This window comes from Chlamydomonas reinhardtii, chromosome 16 (assembly GCF_000002595.2).
Source record: "Chlamydomonas reinhardtii strain CC-503 cw92 mt+ chromosome 16, whole genome shotgun sequence".
Taxonomy (NCBI): Eukaryota; Viridiplantae; Chlorophyta; class Chlorophyceae; order Chlamydomonadales; family Chlamydomonadaceae; genus Chlamydomonas; species Chlamydomonas reinhardtii.
Genome location: NC_057019.1, coordinates 3241594 through 3260060, shown reverse-complemented (window position 1 = coordinate 3260060; position 18467 = coordinate 3241594). Strand labels below are relative to the sequence as shown.

Genomic DNA, 18467 nt, shown 5'->3' with positions numbered 1-18467 from the left:
ATCCCACGCCAGTGCTGGCGGAACTGCCTGCTGCGGTTGAGCGGCTGCCTGTGCAGCCGCTGGGGTGCCGCCGGTGGGGGGCAGCATGGGTCCAGCATGAGAGCCTGCGACGACAGCAGCCATGGCCTGTAGGGGGGGCAACCGCCGCACCGCTGCCGTTGCGCCCACCCGCGCCGGCGCCGCCTACGGCCCTCATCTTAAGCACCCAATCCCACGCCAGTGCTGGCGGAACTGCCTGCTGCGGTTGAGCGGCTGCCTGTGCAGCCGCTGGGGTGCTGCCGGTGGGGGGCGGCATGGGTCCAGCATGAGAGCCTGCGACGACAGCAGCCATGGCCTGTAGGGGGGGCAACCGCCGCACCGCGCCCACCCGCGCCGCCGCCGCGTACGGCCCTCATCTTAAGTACCCAATCCCACGCCAGTGCTGGTGGAAACGCCTGCTGCCTGTTGAGCCGCTGCCTGTGCAGCCTCTGGGGTGCCGCCGGTGGGGGGCAGCACGGGTCAAGCATGAGTGCCTGCGACGACAGCAGCCATGGCCTGTGTGTGTGTGGGGGGGGGGGCGGGCACCGCCGCACCGCTGCCGTTGCGCCCACCCGTGCCCAAGCCGCCTACGGCCCTCATCTTAAGCACCCAATCCCACGCCAGCACTGGTGGAACCGCCTGCTGCGGTTGAGCGGCTGCCTGTGCAGCCGTCGGGGTGCCGCCGGCGGGGGGCAGCACGGGTCCAGCATGAGTGCCTGCGACGACAGCAGCCATGGCCTGTAGGGGGGGGGGGCACCGCCGCACCGCGGCCGTTGCGCCCACCCGCGCCGCCGCCGCCTACGGCCCTCATCTTAAGCACCCAATCCCACGCCAGTGCTGGCGGAACTGCCTGCTGCGGTTGAGCGGCTGCCTGTGCAGCCGCTGGGGTGCCGCCGGTGGGGGGCAGCATGGGTCCAGCATGAGAGCCTGCGACGACAGCAGCCATGGCCTGTAGGGGGGGCAACCGCCGCACCGCTGCCGTTGCGCCCACCCGCGCCGGCGCCGCCTACAACCCTCATCTTAAACACCCAATCCCAGGGGACCGGGCGGGGGCGTGGCCTCGGGCGCCATACTTCCTGGCGCCGGAGGCTGGGGTGGTGGTGCACCCGGAGCACTGCCGGATTGCGGGTGTCAGCTTGGCGGACTACACGGTGCGGGACGTGCGGCGGGCCATCACCGCGGCCAACCCGGCCGCACCTCCGGCTCCGGCCCGCCCCGCAGCCATGCCGTGCCCGGCGCCAACACAGCAGGCGGGGGATTCGGGGCCCCAGCCGGCGGCACAGTCGCGGCTGGCGGAGCGGGAGGCGGAGTGGCAGCGTGCAGCGGCGCAGCTGACCACCACGGCGGCGCAGCATTTCCACAATAACCCGGTGGCTCTGGACCCCTGGCTTCACCGCACCTCTGCGGCAGCCGGGCTGCAGAACACGCCGGCGAGAGAACTGCAGTCGTATGCGTCCCCGTCCCAGCTGTCGGGTGAGGGGCCGCGGCGGTCCGCGCGGCTGCAGGAGCAGGCGGCGGGAGGGGCGGGACCTAGCACTGGGCCTGCCACGGCGGCGGCGGCAGCAGCGGCGGCGGTGGAGGGCGACCCTCGCATGCCGCCCCCGGATGCGTCCCTTCTGCGGGGTACGTGGCGGAGGCTGTGGGACAGCCACGCCAGTCGGGGGGCAAAGGTGCTGGTGTACCGGCTGCAACATGCTTACCTGCCTTGCGGGCTGTACAGGGCGGGCAAGGGCATTCGGCCACGGGTGACCACGGGGTGCGGGGGTTTGGGGGCGCACTGTCCTCACCCCGCCTGCGGGCCACCTGGCCCGCGGGCGTGGGCCAGCCTAACGCACATCTTCCTGGAGTGTCCGGCTTATGCGCAGGCGAGGACGTGGCTGCAGCAGCTGTGGGCCTGCGTGGCGCCCCAGGCAGCGGCGCCGCCTGTGACGGACGCGGGCTTCATGCTGGGGGACCGCATGGGTATGTGGGCCTCAGGCCCGCGGGGGGCGGGCGCGCTGCTGTGGAGCACTTTGCGGGCCACCTTCTTGTACGCCGTCTGGTGTGCGTACTGGTCCCGCGAGCCTGCTAAGCAGACGTCGGAGCATGTGGTTCGGGAGGTGGTCAGCGAGCTGCGCAGGTTGATGCAGCTGCGTTTCACTGCCGCCACGCTAACCCCTGAAACCCTGTCGGCTCTGCCCACTCAGCTTCTCACCGCACAGCTCAAGGCGGCTAAGCTGGAGCACTTTGTTGCCATCTGGTCGGCGGGTGGCGCGCTTTGTGAAGTGGAGGAGGTTCAGGGTGGGTCACCGAAGTTGCACTTGCGGCTGACGCTTGCATCACCTGTGCAGGCCCCCTAGGTTTCCTTTTGGGCGGCGGTTCATTCCAGGCGCTGGCGTGGCGTATTATCGTCATCAGCTTGTCTGGCGCCCATGAGTACTAGCTCTGGCTGGCGTCGCAGCGCCTGGGCGGCTGTGGGACTTCCTGCACAGCGCGTCTTGCAGCGGACTGGAGCCCGCTTAGTCAGCGCCACATCCGGCCCGCTTAGTTTTCTGCTTGTGTCTCCTCTGCCGGTTCTCCTGGGGTGTTGCTTAAGCAACCGACTTGTGGGGGTGGGGTAAGTTTGGGCGGGGCGAGTGCGTAGCGCTGGTGTTTCCTCTTCTGGCATGCGGTGGTGGTGGTTCTTGCGGTTAGGCTGTGGTGTAGGCTGGTGCTTGGGTTAGGTCTGGCGGTGTTTTTGTGCAACCCCTCCCGGGGGGCGGGGGGGCCAGCCTTCTGCTCTGTCTGCCGGGTCGGGGTGGGGTGGGGTGGGATGGTTGGGGATGGTTGGTGGCGGGTTTCGAGGTGTTTGTTTTCTCTTTTTCTTCTCTTTTCTTCTCTTCTTGCCCTGTCAGGGTTCTGGTCTCGGGGACCAGGCTGCTTTCGGGCAGTAGGGGGGGGGGCAGTGCGTCTGCCCCTGTTCAACCTTGTAAGGATGATTCCTCAAAAAAAATCCCACGCCAGTGCTGGTGGAACCGACTGCTGCCTGTTGAGCGGCTGCCTGTGCAGCCTCTGGGGTGCCGCCGGTGGGGGGCAGCACGGGTCCAGCTTGAGCGCCGGCGGCGACAGCAGCCATGGCCTGTAGGGGGGAAGGGGGCACCGCCGCACCGCGGCCGTTGCGCCCACGCGCGCCGGCGCCGCCGACGGCCCTCATCTTAAGCACCCAATCCCACGCCAGTGCTGGCGGAACTGCCTGCTGCGGTTGAGCGGCTGCCTGTGCAGCCGCTGGGGTGCCGCCGGTGGGGGGCAGCATGGGTCCAGCATGAGAGCCTGCGACGACAGCAGCCATGGCCTGTAGGGGGGGCAACCGCCGCACCGCTGCCGTTGCGCCCACCCGCGCCGGCGCCGCCTACGGCCCTCATCTTAAACACCCAATCCCACCCCAGTGCTGGTGGAAACGCCTGCTGCCTGTTGAGCCGCTGCCTGTGCAGCCTCTGGGGTGCCGCCGGTGGGGGGCAGCACGGGTCCAGCATGAGTGCCTGCGACGACAGCAGCCATGGCCTGTGTGTGTGTGTGGAGAGGGGGGGGGGGGCGCTGCCGCACCGCCACCGTTGCGCCCACCTGCACCGGCGCCGCCTACGGCCCTCATCTTAAACACCCAATCCCACCCCAGTGCTGGTGGAACCACCTGCTGCCTGTTGAGCCGCTGCCTGTGCAGCCTCTGGGGTGCCGCCGGCGGGGGGCAGCACGGGTCCAGCATGAGTGCCGGCGGCGACAGCAGCCATGGCCTGTAGGGGGGGGGGCACCGCCGCACCGCGGCCGTTGCGCCAACCTGCACCGGCGCCGCCTACGGCCATCATCTTAAGCACCCAATCCCACGCCAGTGCTGGTGGAACCGACTGCTGCCTGTTGAGCGGCTGCCTGTGCAGCCTCTGGGGTGCCGCCGGTGGGGGGCAGCACGGGTCCAGCTTGAGCGCTGGCGGCGACAGCCGCCATGGCCTTTTTTTTTTTAAAGAATCATCCTTACAAGGTTGAACAGGGGCAGACGCGCTGCCCCCCTGCTGCTTGAAAGCAGCCTGGTCTCCGAGACCAGAACCCTGACAGGGCAAGAAGAGAAGAAAAGAGAAGAAAACAGAAAGCAAACACCTCGAAAACCGCCACCAACCACCCCCATCCATCCCACCACGCCCCACCCCGACCCGGCAGACAGAGCAGGAGGCTGGCCCCCCCGCCCCCCGGGAGGGGTTGCACAAAAACACCGCCAGACCTAACCCAAGCACCAACCTACACCACAGCCTAACCGCAAGAACCATCACCACCGCGCGCCAGAAAGGAAAGCACCAGCGCTACGCACTCGCCCCGCCCAAACCCACCCCACCCCCTGGGCCTGTAGGGGGGAAGGGGGCACCGCCGCACCGCGGCCGTTGCGCCCACCCGCGCCGGCGCCGCCGACGGCCCTCATCTTAAGCACCCAATCCCACGCCAGTGCTGGCGGAACTGCCTGCTGCGGTTGAGCGGCTGCCTGTGCAGCCGCTGGGGTGCCGCCGGTGGGGGGCAGCATGGGTCCAGCATGAGAGCCTGCGACGACAGCAGCCATGGCCTGTAGGGGGGGCAACCGCCGCACCGCTGCCGTTGCGCCCACCCGCGCCGGCGCCGCCTACGGCCCTCATCTTAAACACCCAATCCCACCCCAGTGCTGGTGCAAACGCCTGCTGCCTGTTGAGCCGCTGCCTGTGCAGCCTCTGGGGTGCCGCCGGTGGGGGGCAGCACGGGTCCAGCATGAGTGCCTGCGACGACAGCAGCCATGGCCTGTGTGTGTGTGGGGGGGGGGGGGGGCACCGCCGCACCGCTGCCGTTGCGCCCACCTGCACCGGCGCCGCCAACGGCCCTCATCTTAAACACCCAATCCCACCCCAGTGCTGGTGGAACCGCCTGCTGCCTGTTGAGCCGCTGCCTGTGCAGCCTCTGGGGTGCCGCCGGTGGGGGGCAGCACGGGTCCAGCTTGAGCGCCGGCGGCGACAGCAGCCATGGCCTGTAGGGGGGAAGGGGGCACCGCCGCACCGCGGCCGTTGCGCCCACCCACGCCGGCGCCGCCGACGGCCCTCATCTTAAGCACCCAATCCCACGCCAGTGCTGGCGGAACTGCCTGCTGCGGTTGAGCGGCTGCCTGTGCAGCCGCTGGGGTGCCGCCGGTGGGGGGCAGCATGGGTCCAGCATGAGAGCCTGCCACGGCGGCGGCGGCAGCAGCGGCGGCGGTGGAGGGCGACCCTCGCATGCCGCCCCCGGATGCGTCCCTTCTGCGGGGTACGTGGCGGAGGCTGTGGGACAGCCACGCCAGTCGGGGGGCAAAGGTGCTTGTGTACCGGCTGCAACATGCTTACCTGCCTTGCGGGCTGTACAGGGCGGGCAAGGGAATTCGTCCACGGGCGACCACGGGGTGCGGGGGTTTGGGGGCGCACTGTCCTCACCCCGCCTGCGGGCCACCTGGCCCGCGGGCGTGGGCCAGCCTGACGCACATCTTCCTGGAGTGTCCAGCTTATGCGCAGGCGAGGACGTGGCTGCAGCAGCTGTGGGCCTGCGTTGCGCCCCAGGCAGCGGCGCCGCCAGTGACGGACGCGGGCTTCATGCTGGGGGACCGCATGGGTATGTGGGCCTCAGGCCCGCGGGGGGCGGGCGCGCTGCTGTGGAGCACTTTGCGGGCCACCTTCTTGTACGCCGTCTGGTGTGCGTACTGGTCCCGTGAGCCTGCTAAGCAGACGTCGGAGCATGTGGTTCGGGAGGTGGTCAGCGAGCTGCGCAGGGTGATGCAGCTGCGTTTCACTGCCGCCACGCTAACCCCTGAAACCCTGTCGGCTCTGCCCACACAGCTTCTCACCGCACAGCTCAAGGCGGCTAAGCTGGAGCACTTTGTTGCCATCTGGTCGGCGGGTGGCGCGCTTTGTGAAGTGGAGGAGGTTCAGGGTGGGTCACCGAAGTTGAACTTGCGGCTGACGCTTGCATCACCTGTGCAGGCCCCCTAGGTTTCCTTTTGGGCGGCGTTTCTTTCCAGGCGCTGGCGTGGCGTATTATCATCATCAGCTTGTCTGGCGCCCATGAGTACTAGCTCTGGCTGGAATGGCAGCGCCTGGGCGGCTGTGGGACTTCCTGCACAGCGCGTCTTGCAGCGGACTGGAGCCCACTTAGTCAGCGCCACATCTGGCCCGTTTAGTTTTCTGCTTGTGTCTCCTCTGCCGTTTCTCCTGGGGTGTTGCTTAAGCAACCGACTTGTGGGGGTGGGGTGGGTTTTGGGCGGGGCGAGTGCGTAGCGCTGGTGTTTTCTTTTCTGGCGCGCAGTGGTGGTGGTTCTTGCGGTTAGGCTGTGGTGTAGGTTGGTGCTTGGGTTAGGTCTGGCGGTGCTTTTGTGCAACCCCTCCCGGGGGGCGGGGGGGCCAGCCTCCTGCTCTGTCTGCCGGGTCGGGGTGGGGTGGGGTGGGATAGTTTGGGGTGTTTGGTGGCGGTTTTCGAGGTGTTTGCTTTCTGTTTTCTTCTCTGTTCTTCTCTTCTTGCCCTGTCAGGGTTCTGGTCTCGGGGACCAGGCTGCTTTCTGGCAGCAGGGGGGCAGCGCGTCTGCCCCTGTTCAACCTTGTAAGGATGATTCCTCAAAAAAAAAGAGAGCCTGCGACGACAGCAGCCATGGCCTGTAGGGGGGGCAACCGCCGCACCGCTGCCGTTGCGCCCACCCGCGCCGGCGCCGCCTACGGCCCTCATCTTAAACACCCAATCCCACCCCAGTGCTGGTGGAAACGCCTGCTGCCTGTTGAGCCGCTGCCTGTGCAGCCTCTGGGGTGCCGCCGGTGGGGGGCAGCACGGGTCCAGCATGAGTGCCTGCGACGACAGCAGCCATGGCCTGTGTGTGTGTGTGGAGAGGGGGGGGGGCGCTGCCGCACCGCCACCGTTGCGCCCACCTGCACCGGCGCCGCCTACGGCCCTCATCTTAAACACCCAATCCCACCCCAGTGCTGGTGGAACCACCTGCTGCCTGTTGAGCCGCTGCCTGTGCAGCCTCTGGGGTGCCGCCGGCGGGGGGCAGCACGGGTCCAGCATGAGTGCCGGCGGCAGCAGCAGCCATGGCCTGTAGGGGGGGGGGGGCACCGCCGCACCGCGGCCGTTGCGCCAACCTGCACCGGCGCCGACTACGGCCATCATCTTAAGCACCCAATCCCACGCCAGTGCTGGTGGAACCGACTGCTGCCTGTTGAGCGGCTGCCTGTGCAGCCTCTGGGGTGCCGCCGGTGGGGGGCAGCACGGGTCCAGCTTGAGCGCTGGCGGCGACAGCAGCCATGGCCTTTTTTTTTTTAAAGAATCATCCTTACAAGGTTGAACAGGGGCAGACGCGCTGCCCCCCTGCTGCTTGAAAGCAGCCTGGTCTCCGAGACCAGAACCCTGACAGGGCAAGAAGAGAAGAAAAGAGAAGAAAACAGAAAGCAAACACCTCGAAAACCGCCACCAACCACCCCCATCCATCCCACCACACCCCACCCCGACCCGGCAGACAGAGCAGGAGGCTGGCCCCCCCGCCCCCCGGGAGGGGTTGCACAAAAACACCGCCAGACCTAACCCAAGCACCAACCTACACCACAGCCTAACCGCAAGAACCATCACCACCACGCGCCAGAAAGGAAAACACCAGCGCTACGCACTCGCCCCGCCCAAACCCACCCCACCCCCTGGGCCTGTAGGGGGGAAGGGGGCACCGCCGCACCGCGGCCGTTGCGCCCACCCGCGCCGGCGCCGCCGACGGCCCTCATCTTAAGCACCCAATCCCACGCCAGTGCTGGCGGAACTGCCTGCTGCGGTTGAGCGGCTGCCTGTGCAGCCGCTGGGGTGCCGCCGGTGGGGGGCAGCATGGGTCCAGCATGAGAGCCTGCGACGACAGCAGCCATGGCCTGTAGGGGGGGCAACCGCCGCACCGCTGCCGTTGCGCCCACCCGCGCCGGCGCCGCCTACGGCCCTCATCTTAAACACCCAATCCCACCCCAGTGCTGGTGCAAACGCCTGCTGCCTGTTGAGCCGCTGCCTGTGCAGCCTCTGGGGTGCCGCCGGTGGGGGGCAGCACGGGTCCAGCATGAGTGCCTGCGACGACAGCAGCCATGGCCTGTGTGTGTGTGTGGGGGGGGGGGGGGGCACCGCCGCACCGCTGCCGTTGCGCCCACCTGCACCGGCGCCGCCTACGGCCCTCATCTTAAACACCCAATCCCACCCCAGTGCTGGTGGAACCGCCTGCTGCCTGTTGAGCCGCTGCCTGTGCAGCCTCTGGGGTGCCGCCGGTGGGGGGCAGCACGGGTCCAGCTTGAGCGCCGGCGGCGACAGCAGCCATGGCCTGTAGGGGGGGGGCACCGCCGCACCGCGGCCGTTGCGCCCACCCACGCCGGCGCCGCCAACGGCCCTCATCTTAAGCACCCAATCCCACGCCAGTGCTGGCGGAACTGCCTGCTGCGGTTGAGCGGCTGCCTGTGCAGCCGCTGGGGTGCCGCCGGTGGGGGGCAGCATGGGTCCAGCATGAGAGCCTGCGACGACAGCAGCCATGGCCTGTGTGTGTGTGTGGGGGGGGGGGGGCACCGCCGCACCGCCGCCGTTGCGCCCACCCGCGCCGTCTGGGGTGCCGCAGGCGGGGGGCAGCACGGGTCCAGCATGAGAGCCTGCGACGACAGCAGCCATGGCCTGTAGGGGGGGCAACCGCCGCACCGCTGCCGTTGCGCCCACCCGTGCCGGAGCCGCCTACGGCCCTCATCTTAACGCCAGTGCTGGTGGAACCGCCTGCTGCCTGTTGAGCCGCTGCCTGTGCAGCCGTCGGGGTGCCACCGGTGGGGGGCAGCACGGGTCCAGCATGAGTGCCTGCGACGACAGCAGCCATGGCCTGTGTGTGTGTGGGGGGGGGGGCACCGCCGCACCGCTGCCGTTGCGCCCACCCGCGCCGCCGCCGCCTACGGCCCTCATCTTAACGCCAGTGCTGGTGGAACCGCCTGCTGCCTGTTGAGCCGCTGCCTGTGCAGCCGTCGGGGTGCCACCGGTGGGGGGCAGCACGGGTCCAGCATGAGTGCCTGCGACGACAGCAGCCATGGCCTGTGTGTGTGGGGGGGGGGGGGGCACCGCCGCACCGCCGCCGTTGCGCCCACCCGCGCCGTCTGGGATGCCGCCGGCGGGGGGCAGCACGGGTCCAGCATGAGAGCCTGCGACGACAGCAGCCATGGCCTGTAGGGGGGGCAACCGCCGCACCGCGCCCACCCGCGCCGCCGCCGCCTACGGCCCTCATCTTAAGCACCCAATCCCTCGCCAGTGCTGGTGGACCCGCCTGCTGCCTGTTGAGCGGCTGCCTGTGCAGCCGCTGGGGTGCCGCCGGCGGGGGGCTGCACGGGTCCAGCATGAGTGCCGGCGGCGACAGCAGCCATGGCCTGTGGGGGGGGCGACCGCCGCACCGCTGCCGTTGCGCCCACCCGCGCCGCCGCCGCCTACGGCCCTCATCTTAACGCCAGTACTGGTGGAACCGCCTGCTGCCTGTTGAGCCGCTGCCTGTGCAGCCGTCGGGGTGCCACCGGTGGGGGGCAGCACGGGTCCAGCATGAGTGCCTGCGACGACAGCAGCCATGGCCTGTGTGTGTGGGGGGGGGGGGGCACCGCCGCACCGCCGCCGTTGCGCCCACCCGCGCCGTCTGGGGTGCCGCAGGCGGGGGGCAGCACGGGTCCAGCATGAGAGCCTGCGACGACAGCAGCCATGGCCTGTAGGGGGGGCAACCGCCGCACCGCTGCCGTTGCGCCCACCCGTGCCGGAGCCGCCTACGGCCCTCATCTTAACGCCAGTGCTGGTGGAACCGCCTGCTGCCTGTTGAGCCGCTGCCTGTGCAGCCGTCGGGGTGCCACCGGTGGGGGGCAGCACGGGTCCAGCATGAGTGCCTGCGACGACAGCAGCCATGGCCTGTGTGTGTGGGGGGGGGGGGGCACCGCCGCACCGCTGCCGTTGCGCCCACCCGCGCCGCCGCCGCCTACGGCCCTCATCTTAACGCCAGTGCTGGTGGAACCGCCTGCTGCCTGTTGAGCCGCTGCCTGTGCAGCCGTCGGGGTGCCACCGGTGGGGGGCAGCACGGGTCCAGCATGAGTGCCTGCGACGACAGCAGCCATGGCCTGTGTGTGTGGGGGGGGGGGGGGCACCGCCGCACCGCCGCCGTTGCGCCCACCCGCGCCGTCTGGGGTGCCGCAGGCGGGGGGCAGCACGGGTCCAGCATGAGAGCCTGCGACGACAGCAGCCATGGCCTGTAGGGGGGGCAACCGCCGCACCGCGCCCACCCGCGCCGCCGCCGCCTACGGCCCTCATCTTAAGCACCAAATCCCATGCCAGTGCTGGTGGACCCGCCTGCTGCCTGTTGAGCGGCTGCCTGTGCAGCCGCTGGGGTGCCGCCGGCGGGGGGCTGCACGGGTCCAGCATGAGTGCCTGCGACGACAGCAGCCATGGCCTGTGGGGGGCCACCGCCGCACCGCCGCCGTTGCGCCCACCCGCGCCGCCGCCGCCTACGGCCCTCATCTTAAGCACCATGCAGGAGGCGGCGGGTTTGGGTGACGCAGCGGCTGCCGCGGGTGGCGCCAGCGGACCACCCGCTGTGGCCTCGCCCTCGCTGCTAGCTCTGGTGGCGGGGGGAAGCACCCGTGCTGCTGCGGCTCCCCTGAGGGCCGAGCGGCAGCAGCAGCCCTCTTCGCAGCAGCGGGTGGCAACAGGAGGGCTTAGCGGGGGGCAGCCGTCAGCAGGCGTGGGGGGGCCGCCGGCGGCCAGGCGTCGCACTGCCGATGCTGGGCCGGCTTTTTTTTTTTTGAGGAATCATCCTTACAAGGTTGAACAGGGGCAGACGCGCTGCCCCCCTGCTGCCAGAAAGCAGCCTGGTCCGGCTGGCGGGCAGCAGCAGCCCAGTGGGGCTCCCGCGCCGCAGCTGCCCTTTGATCAGCGGGCAGCCGCCAGGCAGGATCAGCAGCTGACAGCTGCGATGCAGCGGTACTTGGCCCACAAGGCGGACCTCCATCTCCAGCAGCAACGGCGGGTACAGCAACAGCAGCAGCAGGAGCAGCAGTGCCAGGTGCAGCCGCCCAGGCCCCGGACCGGCTCCCGGTTTGAGGTCCTGGCCACGCTGGGGGGACAGGACGGGGCGGGCGATGGCGCTGCCACGGCGGCGCCCGGGCGTGGGCGACGGGTGCAACCAGCCGCGCACGCACCGCCGCCGCCGCCGCAGCAACAGCCCCGCTCCAAAGGGCGCGGTGGCCCCGCTCAGCTCCCGCAGCAGAGGGCAGGGCGCTTGGGCGGCGGGCTGCCTCCCCCGCAGGACGGTGATAGCTCGCCGCCGCGCGTGCCCACTGGGCGGCCGGCCGGGGGACAGCAGGCTGGTGGGGGCAGCGGGTCGGGGCGCCAGGGTGGAGGAGCGGGACAGGCAGTGCCCCAGCCGCCGCCCCAGGCGCGGCCGCCACTGCAGACGTCACAACCGGCGGGTGGTGGTAAGGGCAGGGGCAGGGGCCTGGGCGCGCCGGCTGGGGTTTCGGCCAACACGCCTGGGCACGCGGGTGGGGGTGCGGGCAGTGAGGCGGAGTACGGGGCCGTTAGCCTGACCCGAGACACGTGTGTTGCCATCGGCTCTGACCTCGTGACGCACCAGAACCGCTGCGCAGATGTGCAGGGGTATGAGTGGGCGCAGTTGGGCCACGACACGCTTGGTGGCCGCCTCCTCGCCTACCTCCGTGACCAGGGCGCCACCGTACCGGACTGGGCCGTCTGCCGCGTGCCGGCTGGCCGTACCGCCGTCCTGGCACAGCTGCACGACGAGTTCACTGGCTGGTGGCGCCTATACTCAGCCCAGCCTGCAGACACGCCCCTGCCTTCCGACGTGACGGAGCAGCTGGATGACGCCGCGCAGCAGGTGCAGACGGCCTACATGGACTACGTGCTCCTAGACGCCCGCACCCTGCGGTCCGCTAAGCGTGGGCCTCCTCGCCCAGTTCAGTCTGGTGGACCCTTGGGCGAGCAAGCGTGGCGGCGCCAAGGGCTACACGCATCCGGCCACGCCCAAGCCGGCCACTCCTGCACGCCTGGATCGGTGGTATGTCAGTGCCACCGCGGCGCCGTGGGTGCTGGATGTCGCACGCACGTATGGGGCGCCTGGGGACCACAACGGTGTGCTGCTCACCCTGTCCTTGCCCGACCTGCCACATGCGCACCGGGAGCAGTGGCGCTTCCCCACATACCTGCTGTTTCACCCCTCACTGCGTCTGGAGCTCGAGCAGCGCTTGGAGGCGCACGTTGCCGCAAATCCTGTGGCCAGTACAGGTGACGGCGCTTGCACGCAATGGGAGGCGGACAAGTTCTTCTTGCGGGAGGCCGCCACCAGCATCCACCGTCGGCATGCACGCCAGACCCGGGACGGGCTGCATGGCGTGGTGCTGGCCGCAGACACGGCCGCTGCCCTGGCCGACCGGCCCGGTGCCAGCGCCGCGCAGCGTCAGGCTGCGGCCATGGCCAACTTGGCAGTGCGGGAGGAGCGGGCAGCTGCCGCAGCGGCCAGCCACAATGCCCGCGCTGCACTGATGGAGGAGCATGGGGAGCGGGGCACTCGCTGGTTCCATCGGCAGGCGGACGAGCCAGCAGCCGGCGCGCAGGAGCCCATCACGCACTTGAAGGTGCCGGGGCAACCGGCGCCTGTGGCGCTCACGGGGCCGGGCACGCGCAACACTGTCTCAGCAGCCGCCGCAGCCATGTACAGCAGCACCAGCCTCACCGGCCTGTTCCGCGTGCAGCCGGTCTGTACGGCGTCGCAGCAACAGCTTCTGGCGGCCATTGACCGCAAGGTTCCGGCGGATCTGCAGGCCGCCGCAGAGGGGTCCGGTGACGGCGCCCTCAGTGATGCCGAGCTGATGGCAGCGCTGGCTGGCTCCGCCAATGGTAAAGCGCCTGGGTCGGACGGGGTCCCGTACGAGGTGTACAAGGTTTTCTGGGCGCTGCTGGGTCCGCGCTTGTGTGCTGCTGCTGCCGCTGCCTTTGCTGCCGCTGCAGACGCCCACGATGGCGGTGAAATGGCGGCGGCGCTGCCCGCCTCCTGGCGGGAGGGCATCATCACCCTCATCTACAAGGGCAACAGCCTGGACCGCGCCGAGCTGGCGTCCTACCGGCCCATCACGCTGCTCAACTGCGACTTCAAGATGGTGTCCAAGGCCGTCAGCGCCCGCCTGCAGCCCGCCCTGGATGCAGTTGTGGATGAGCTGCAGACTGCGTTCATCACCGGCCGCTGGATTGGAGACAACGCGCTGTACCTCCAAGGCCTGATCGAATGGATGCGCCTGGACGTGGGCGCGGACGGCACGCCACGGCAGGGTGGTGCGCTGTACTTCTTGGACATTGAAAAGGCGTATGACCGGGTGCACCGGCAGTGGCTGTATGCGTCCGCGGAGGGACTGGGGTTTGGGCCGCGCATGCTGCGCTGGATCCGCCTGATCACTGCCAACGGCTCTGCCCGCGTGTGTGTGAACGGGATGCTCTCTGACGCCTTCCCAGTGCTGAACGGCTTGCCGCAGGGCAGCACCGCCTCACCACCCCTGTGGGTCATCCAGATGCAGCCACTGACGTCCTTTCTGCGGCGGCAGGTGGAGCAAGGGGCACTGCGCACGCCCCTGTTACCCAGCGGCGAGCAGGCGCCACCGGCTGCCCACCACGCTGACGACACGACCCTCACGGCGCGCGACCCGGCGGTGGACGGGCCGGTCCTGATGGCGGCGGTACAGCTGTTCTGCCGCGCGTCCAACGCCCGTGTCCATCCGGACAAGAGCAAGGCCATGGGCCTTGGCAGGTTTGCGCACCTGACGGGCCCTTGCCCACACACGGAGGTGCCGTTTACCACTGGCGCCGTGACGCACCTGGGTGTGCCCCTGTCGTGGGACTCGGACGCGGCTGCAGCTGACTTGTACACCCGGCGGGCTCGCGGCATGGCGTTTGTGGCGCGTCTGTGGGCTGCCCTGTCTCTGACTCTGGTTGGCCGTGTGCACATTGCGAAGCAGGTGCTGGCGGCGAAGCTGGCCTACCACTTCAGCTTCCTCAACCCGTCGCCTGCGCAGCTGAAGGAACTCACCGACCTGGTGGACCACTTTGCTGCGCGCTCCATGCACGCTGAGGACGCCAGCCTGGTGTCGCACGGGAACCCGCTCCTGCTGCCAAAGCGGGAAACGGCCTGTCTGCCGTACAAGGATGGGGGTGTCAACCACGTCGACCTGCCTGCGTTCCTGTCTGCCCTGCAAGCTAAGACCTTCGCCCTGCTTGCCCAGCCAGGCCGGCAACCCTGGAAGACGCTCACCCGGGCGCTGCTTACTCATGTGCGCCCGGACTCCGCCACCACGTGGGCGTGGGTGTACAGCGACGCGCCGACGCCAGCGGGGCTGCCTGCCCGGCTGGCGGCCGCGGTCGGCCACGTGCGGAGCGCGGGCGTGGAACAGCATCCGCCGCAGCCAGCCACTCAGCCGCCAGCGGCGCCGCCACAGTGGCGGGTTAGCCTGGACCAGCTGTGGGTGGCTAACGCTGCGGGGGCTGTGTCCTACGTCCACTACACGGGGCGGCTCTTGGAGCCTGGGCCTGGCGTGCTGCCCCCGGCGGTGGATGGGGCGTGGCAGCCTGCCTGTGTGCTGCAGCATCGCAAGCCGCGGCACCTGTGGACCTTTGAAGAGCGGGCGGCGTACGATGCCGCATCACCAGGGGACCGGGCGGGGGCGTGGCCTCGGGCGCCGTACTTCCTGGCGCCGGAGGCTGGGGTGGTGGTGCACCCGGAGCACTGCCGGATTGCGGGTGTCAGCTTGGCGGACTACACGGTGCGGGACGTGCGGCGGGCCATCACCGCGGCCAACCCGGCCGCACCTCCGGCTCCGGCCCGCCCCGCAGCCATGCCGTGCCCGGCGCCAACACAGCAGGCGGGGGATTCGGGGCCCCAGCCGGCGGCACAGTCGCGGCTGGCGGAGCGGGAGGCGGAGTGGCAGCGTGCAGCGGCGCAGCTGACCACCACGGCGGCGCAGCATTTCCACAATAACCCGGTGGCTCTGGACCCCTGGCTTCACCGCACCTCTGCGGCAGCCGGGCTGCAGAACACGCCGGCGAGAGAACTGCAGTCGTATGCGTCCCCGTCCCAGCAGTCGGGTGAGGGGCCGCGGCGGTCCGCGCGGCTGCAGGAGCAGGCGGCGGGAGGGGCGGGACCTAGCACTGGGCCTGCCACGGCGGCGGCGGCAGCAGCGGCGGCGGTGGAGGGCGACCCTCGCATGCCGCCCCCGGATGCGTCCCTTCTGCGGGGTACGTGGCGGAGGCTGTGGGACAGCCACGCCAGTCGGGGGGCAAAGGTGCTGGTGTACCGGCTGCAACATGCTTACCTGCCTTGCGGGCTGTACAGGGCGGGCAAGGGCATTCGGCCACGGGTGACCACGGGGTGCGGGGGTTTGGGGGCGCACTGTCCTCACCCCGCCTGCGGGCCACCTGGCCCGCGGGCGTGGGCCAGCCTAACGCACATCTTCCTGGAGTGTCCAGCTTATGCGCAGGCGAGGACGTGGCTGCAGCAGCTGTGGGCCTTTTTTTTTTTGAGGAATCATCCTTACAAGGTTGAACAGGGGCAGACGCGCTGCCCCCCTGCTGCCAGAAAGCAGCCTGGTCCCCGAGACCAGAACCCTGACAGGGCAAGAAGAGAAGAACAGAGAAGAAAACAGAAAGCAAACACCTCGAAAACCGCCACCAAACACCCCAAACTATCCCACCCCACCCCACCCCGACCCGGCAGACAGAGCAGGAGGCTGGCCCCCCCGCCCCCCGGGAGGGGTTGCACAAAAGCACCGCCAGACCTAACCCAAGCACCAACCTACACCACAGCCTAACCGCAAGAACCACCACCACTGCGCGCCAGAAAAGAAAACACCAGCGCTACGCACTCGCCCCGCCTGCGTTGCGCCCCAGGCAGCGGCGCCGCCAGTGACGGACGTGGGCTTCATGCTGGGGGACCGCATGGGTATGTGGGCCTCAGGCCCGCGGGGGGCGGGCGCGCTGCTGTGGAGCACTTTGCGGGCCACCTTCTTGTACGCCGTCTGGTGTGCGTACTGGTCCCGCGAGCCTGCTAAGCAGACGTCGGAGCATGTGGTTCGGGAGGTGGTCAGCGAGCTGCGCAGGGTGATGCAGCTGCGTTTCACTGCCGCCACGCTAACCCCTGAAACCCTGTCGGCTCTGCCCACTCAGCTTCTCACCGCACAGCTCAAGGCGGCTAAGCTGGAGCACTTTGTTGCCATCTGGTCGGCGGGTGGCGCGCTTTGTGAAGTGGAGGAGGTTCAGGGTGGGTCACCGAAGTTGAACTTGCGGCTGACGCTTGCATCACCTGTGCAGGCCCCCTAGGTTTCCTTTTGGGCGGCGTTTCTTTCCAGGCGCTGGCGTGGCGTATTATCGTCATCAGCTTATCTGGCGCCCATGTGTTTTAGCTCTGGCTGGCGTCGCAGCGCCTGGGCGGCTGTGGGCCTTCCTGCTCAGCGCGTCTTGCAGCGGGCTGGAGCCCGCTTAGTCAGCGCCACGTCTGGCCCGTTTAGTTTTCTGCTTGTGTCTCCTCTGCCGGTTCTCCTGGGGTGTTGCTTAAGCAACCGACTTGTGGGGGTGGGGTGGGTTTGGGCGGGGCGAGTGCGTAGTGCTGGTGTTTCTTTTTCTGGCGCGCGGTGGTGGTGGTTCTTGCGGTTAGGCTGTGGTGTAGTTTGGTGCTTGGGTTAGGTCTGGCGGTGTTTTTGTGCAACCCCTCCCGGGGGGCGGGGGGGCCAGCCTCCTGCTCTGTCTGCCGGGTCGGGGTGGGGTGGGGTGGGATGGTTGGGGGTGGTTGGTGGCGGTTTTCGAGGTGTTTGCTTCCTGTTTTCTTCTCTTTTCTTCTCTTCTTGCCCTGTCAGGGTTCTGGTCTCGGGGACCAGGCTGTTTTCAGGCAGCAGGGGGGCAGCGCGTCTGCCCCTGTTCAACCTTGTAAGGATGATTCCTCAAAAAAAAAAAAAAGCACCCAATCCCACCCCAGTGCTGGTGGACCCGCCTGCTGCCTGTTGAGCGGCTGCCTGTGCAGCCTCTGGGGTGCCGCCGGTGGGGGGCAGCACGGGTCCAGCATGAGTGCCTGCGACGACAGCAGCCATGGCCTGTGTGTGTGTGTGTGGGGGGGGGGGGGCACCGCCGCACCGCTGCCGTTGCGCCCACCCGTGCCGGAGCCGCCTACGGCCCTCATCTTAAACACCCAATCCCACGCCCGTGCTGGTGGAACCGCCTGCTGCCTGTTGAGCCGCTGCCTGTGCAGCCTCTGGGGTGCCGCCGGTGGGGGGCAGCACGGGTCCAGCTTGAGCGCCGGCGGCGACAGCAGCCATGGCCTGTAGGGGGGGGGGGGGCACCGCCGCACCGCGGCCGTTGCGCCCACCCGCGCCGGCGCCGCCAACGGCCCTCATCTTAAGCACCCAATCCCACGCCAGTGCTGGCGGAACCGACTGCTGCCTGTTGAGCGGCTGCCTGTGCAGCCGCTGGGGTGCCGCCGGTGGGGGGCAGCATGGGTCCAGCATGAGAGCCTGCGACGACAGCAGCCATGGCCTGTAGGGGGGGCAACCGCCGCACCGCTGCCGTTGCGCCCACCCGCGCCGCCGCCGCCTACGGCCCTCATCTTAACGCCAGTGCTGGTGGAAACGCCTGCTGCCTGTTGAGCCGCTGCCTGTGCAGCCTCTGGGGTGCCGCCGGTGGGGGGCAGCACGGGTCCAGCATGAGTGCCTGCGACGACAGCAGCCATGGCCTGTGTGTGTGTGTGTGTGGGGGGGGGGTACCGCCGCACCGCTGCCGTTGCGCCCACCCGTGCCCGAGCCGCCTACGGCCCTCATCTTCAGCACCCAATCCCACGCCAGCACTGGTGGAACCGCCTGCTGCGGTTGAGCGGCTGCCTGTGCAGCCGTCGGGGTGCCGCCGGCGGGGGGCAGCACGGGTCCAGCATGAGTGCCTGCAACGACAGCAGCCATGGCCTGTGGGGGGGCACCGCCGCACCGCCGCCGTTGCGCCCACCCGCGCCGTCTGGGGTGCCGCCGGCGGGGGGCAGCACGGGTCCAGCATGAGAGCCTGCGGCGCTGCTTACTAATGTGCGCCCGGACTCCGCCACCACGTGGGCGTGGGTGTACAGCGACGCGCCGGCGCCAGCGGGGCTGCCTGCCCGGCTGGCGGCCGCGGTCGGCCACGTGCGGAGCGCGGGCGTGGAACAGCATCCACCGCAGCCAGCCACTCAGCCGCCAGCGGCGCCGCCACAGTGGCGGGTTAGCCTGGATCAGCTGTGGGTGGCTAACGCGGCGGGGGCTGTGTCCTACGTCCACTACACGGGGCGGCTCTTGGAGCCTGGGCCTGGCGTGCTGCCCCCGGCGGTGGATGGGGCGTGGCAGCCTGCCTGTGTGCTGCAGCATCGCAAGCCGCGGCACCTGTGGACCTTT

General features: G+C 69.5%; 1 protein-coding gene across 1 annotated transcript; it reads left to right on the top strand.

Moving 5' to 3' along the window:
* Positions 1–10825: 10825 nt before the first annotated feature.
* Positions 10826–17005, top strand: CHLRE_16g666602v5 (uncharacterized protein). Its single transcript, XM_043071072.1, has 4 exons — positions 10826–11905; positions 11985–15306; positions 15908–16327; positions 16470–17005. The coding sequence occupies exons 1-4, from the start codon at positions 10985–10987 to the stop codon at positions 16547–16549; spliced, it is 4743 nt and encodes a 1580-aa protein (XP_042915713.1). The 5' UTR covers positions 10826–10984; the 3' UTR covers positions 16550–17005.
* The last annotated feature ends 1462 nt before the right edge of the window (positions 17006–18467 follow it).

What these genes read in the sequence shown, in the direction of transcription:
- CHLRE_16g666602v5 (XM_043071072.1), top strand. Translation starts at nt 10,985, where the DNA reads ATGCAGCGGTACTTGGCCCACAAGGCGGACCTCCATCTCCAGCAGCAA. An exon ending in GGATGCGTCCCTTCTGCGGG is followed by an intron (nt 15,307 to 15,907) that starts GTACGTGGCGGA and finishes ACTGCGCGCCAG; the next exon opens with AAAAGAAAACACCAGCGCTA. An exon ending in TGAAGTGGAGGAGGTTCAGG is followed by an intron (nt 16,328 to 16,469) that starts GTGGGTCACCGA and finishes CATGTGTTTTAG; the next exon opens with CTCTGGCTGGCGTCGCAGCG.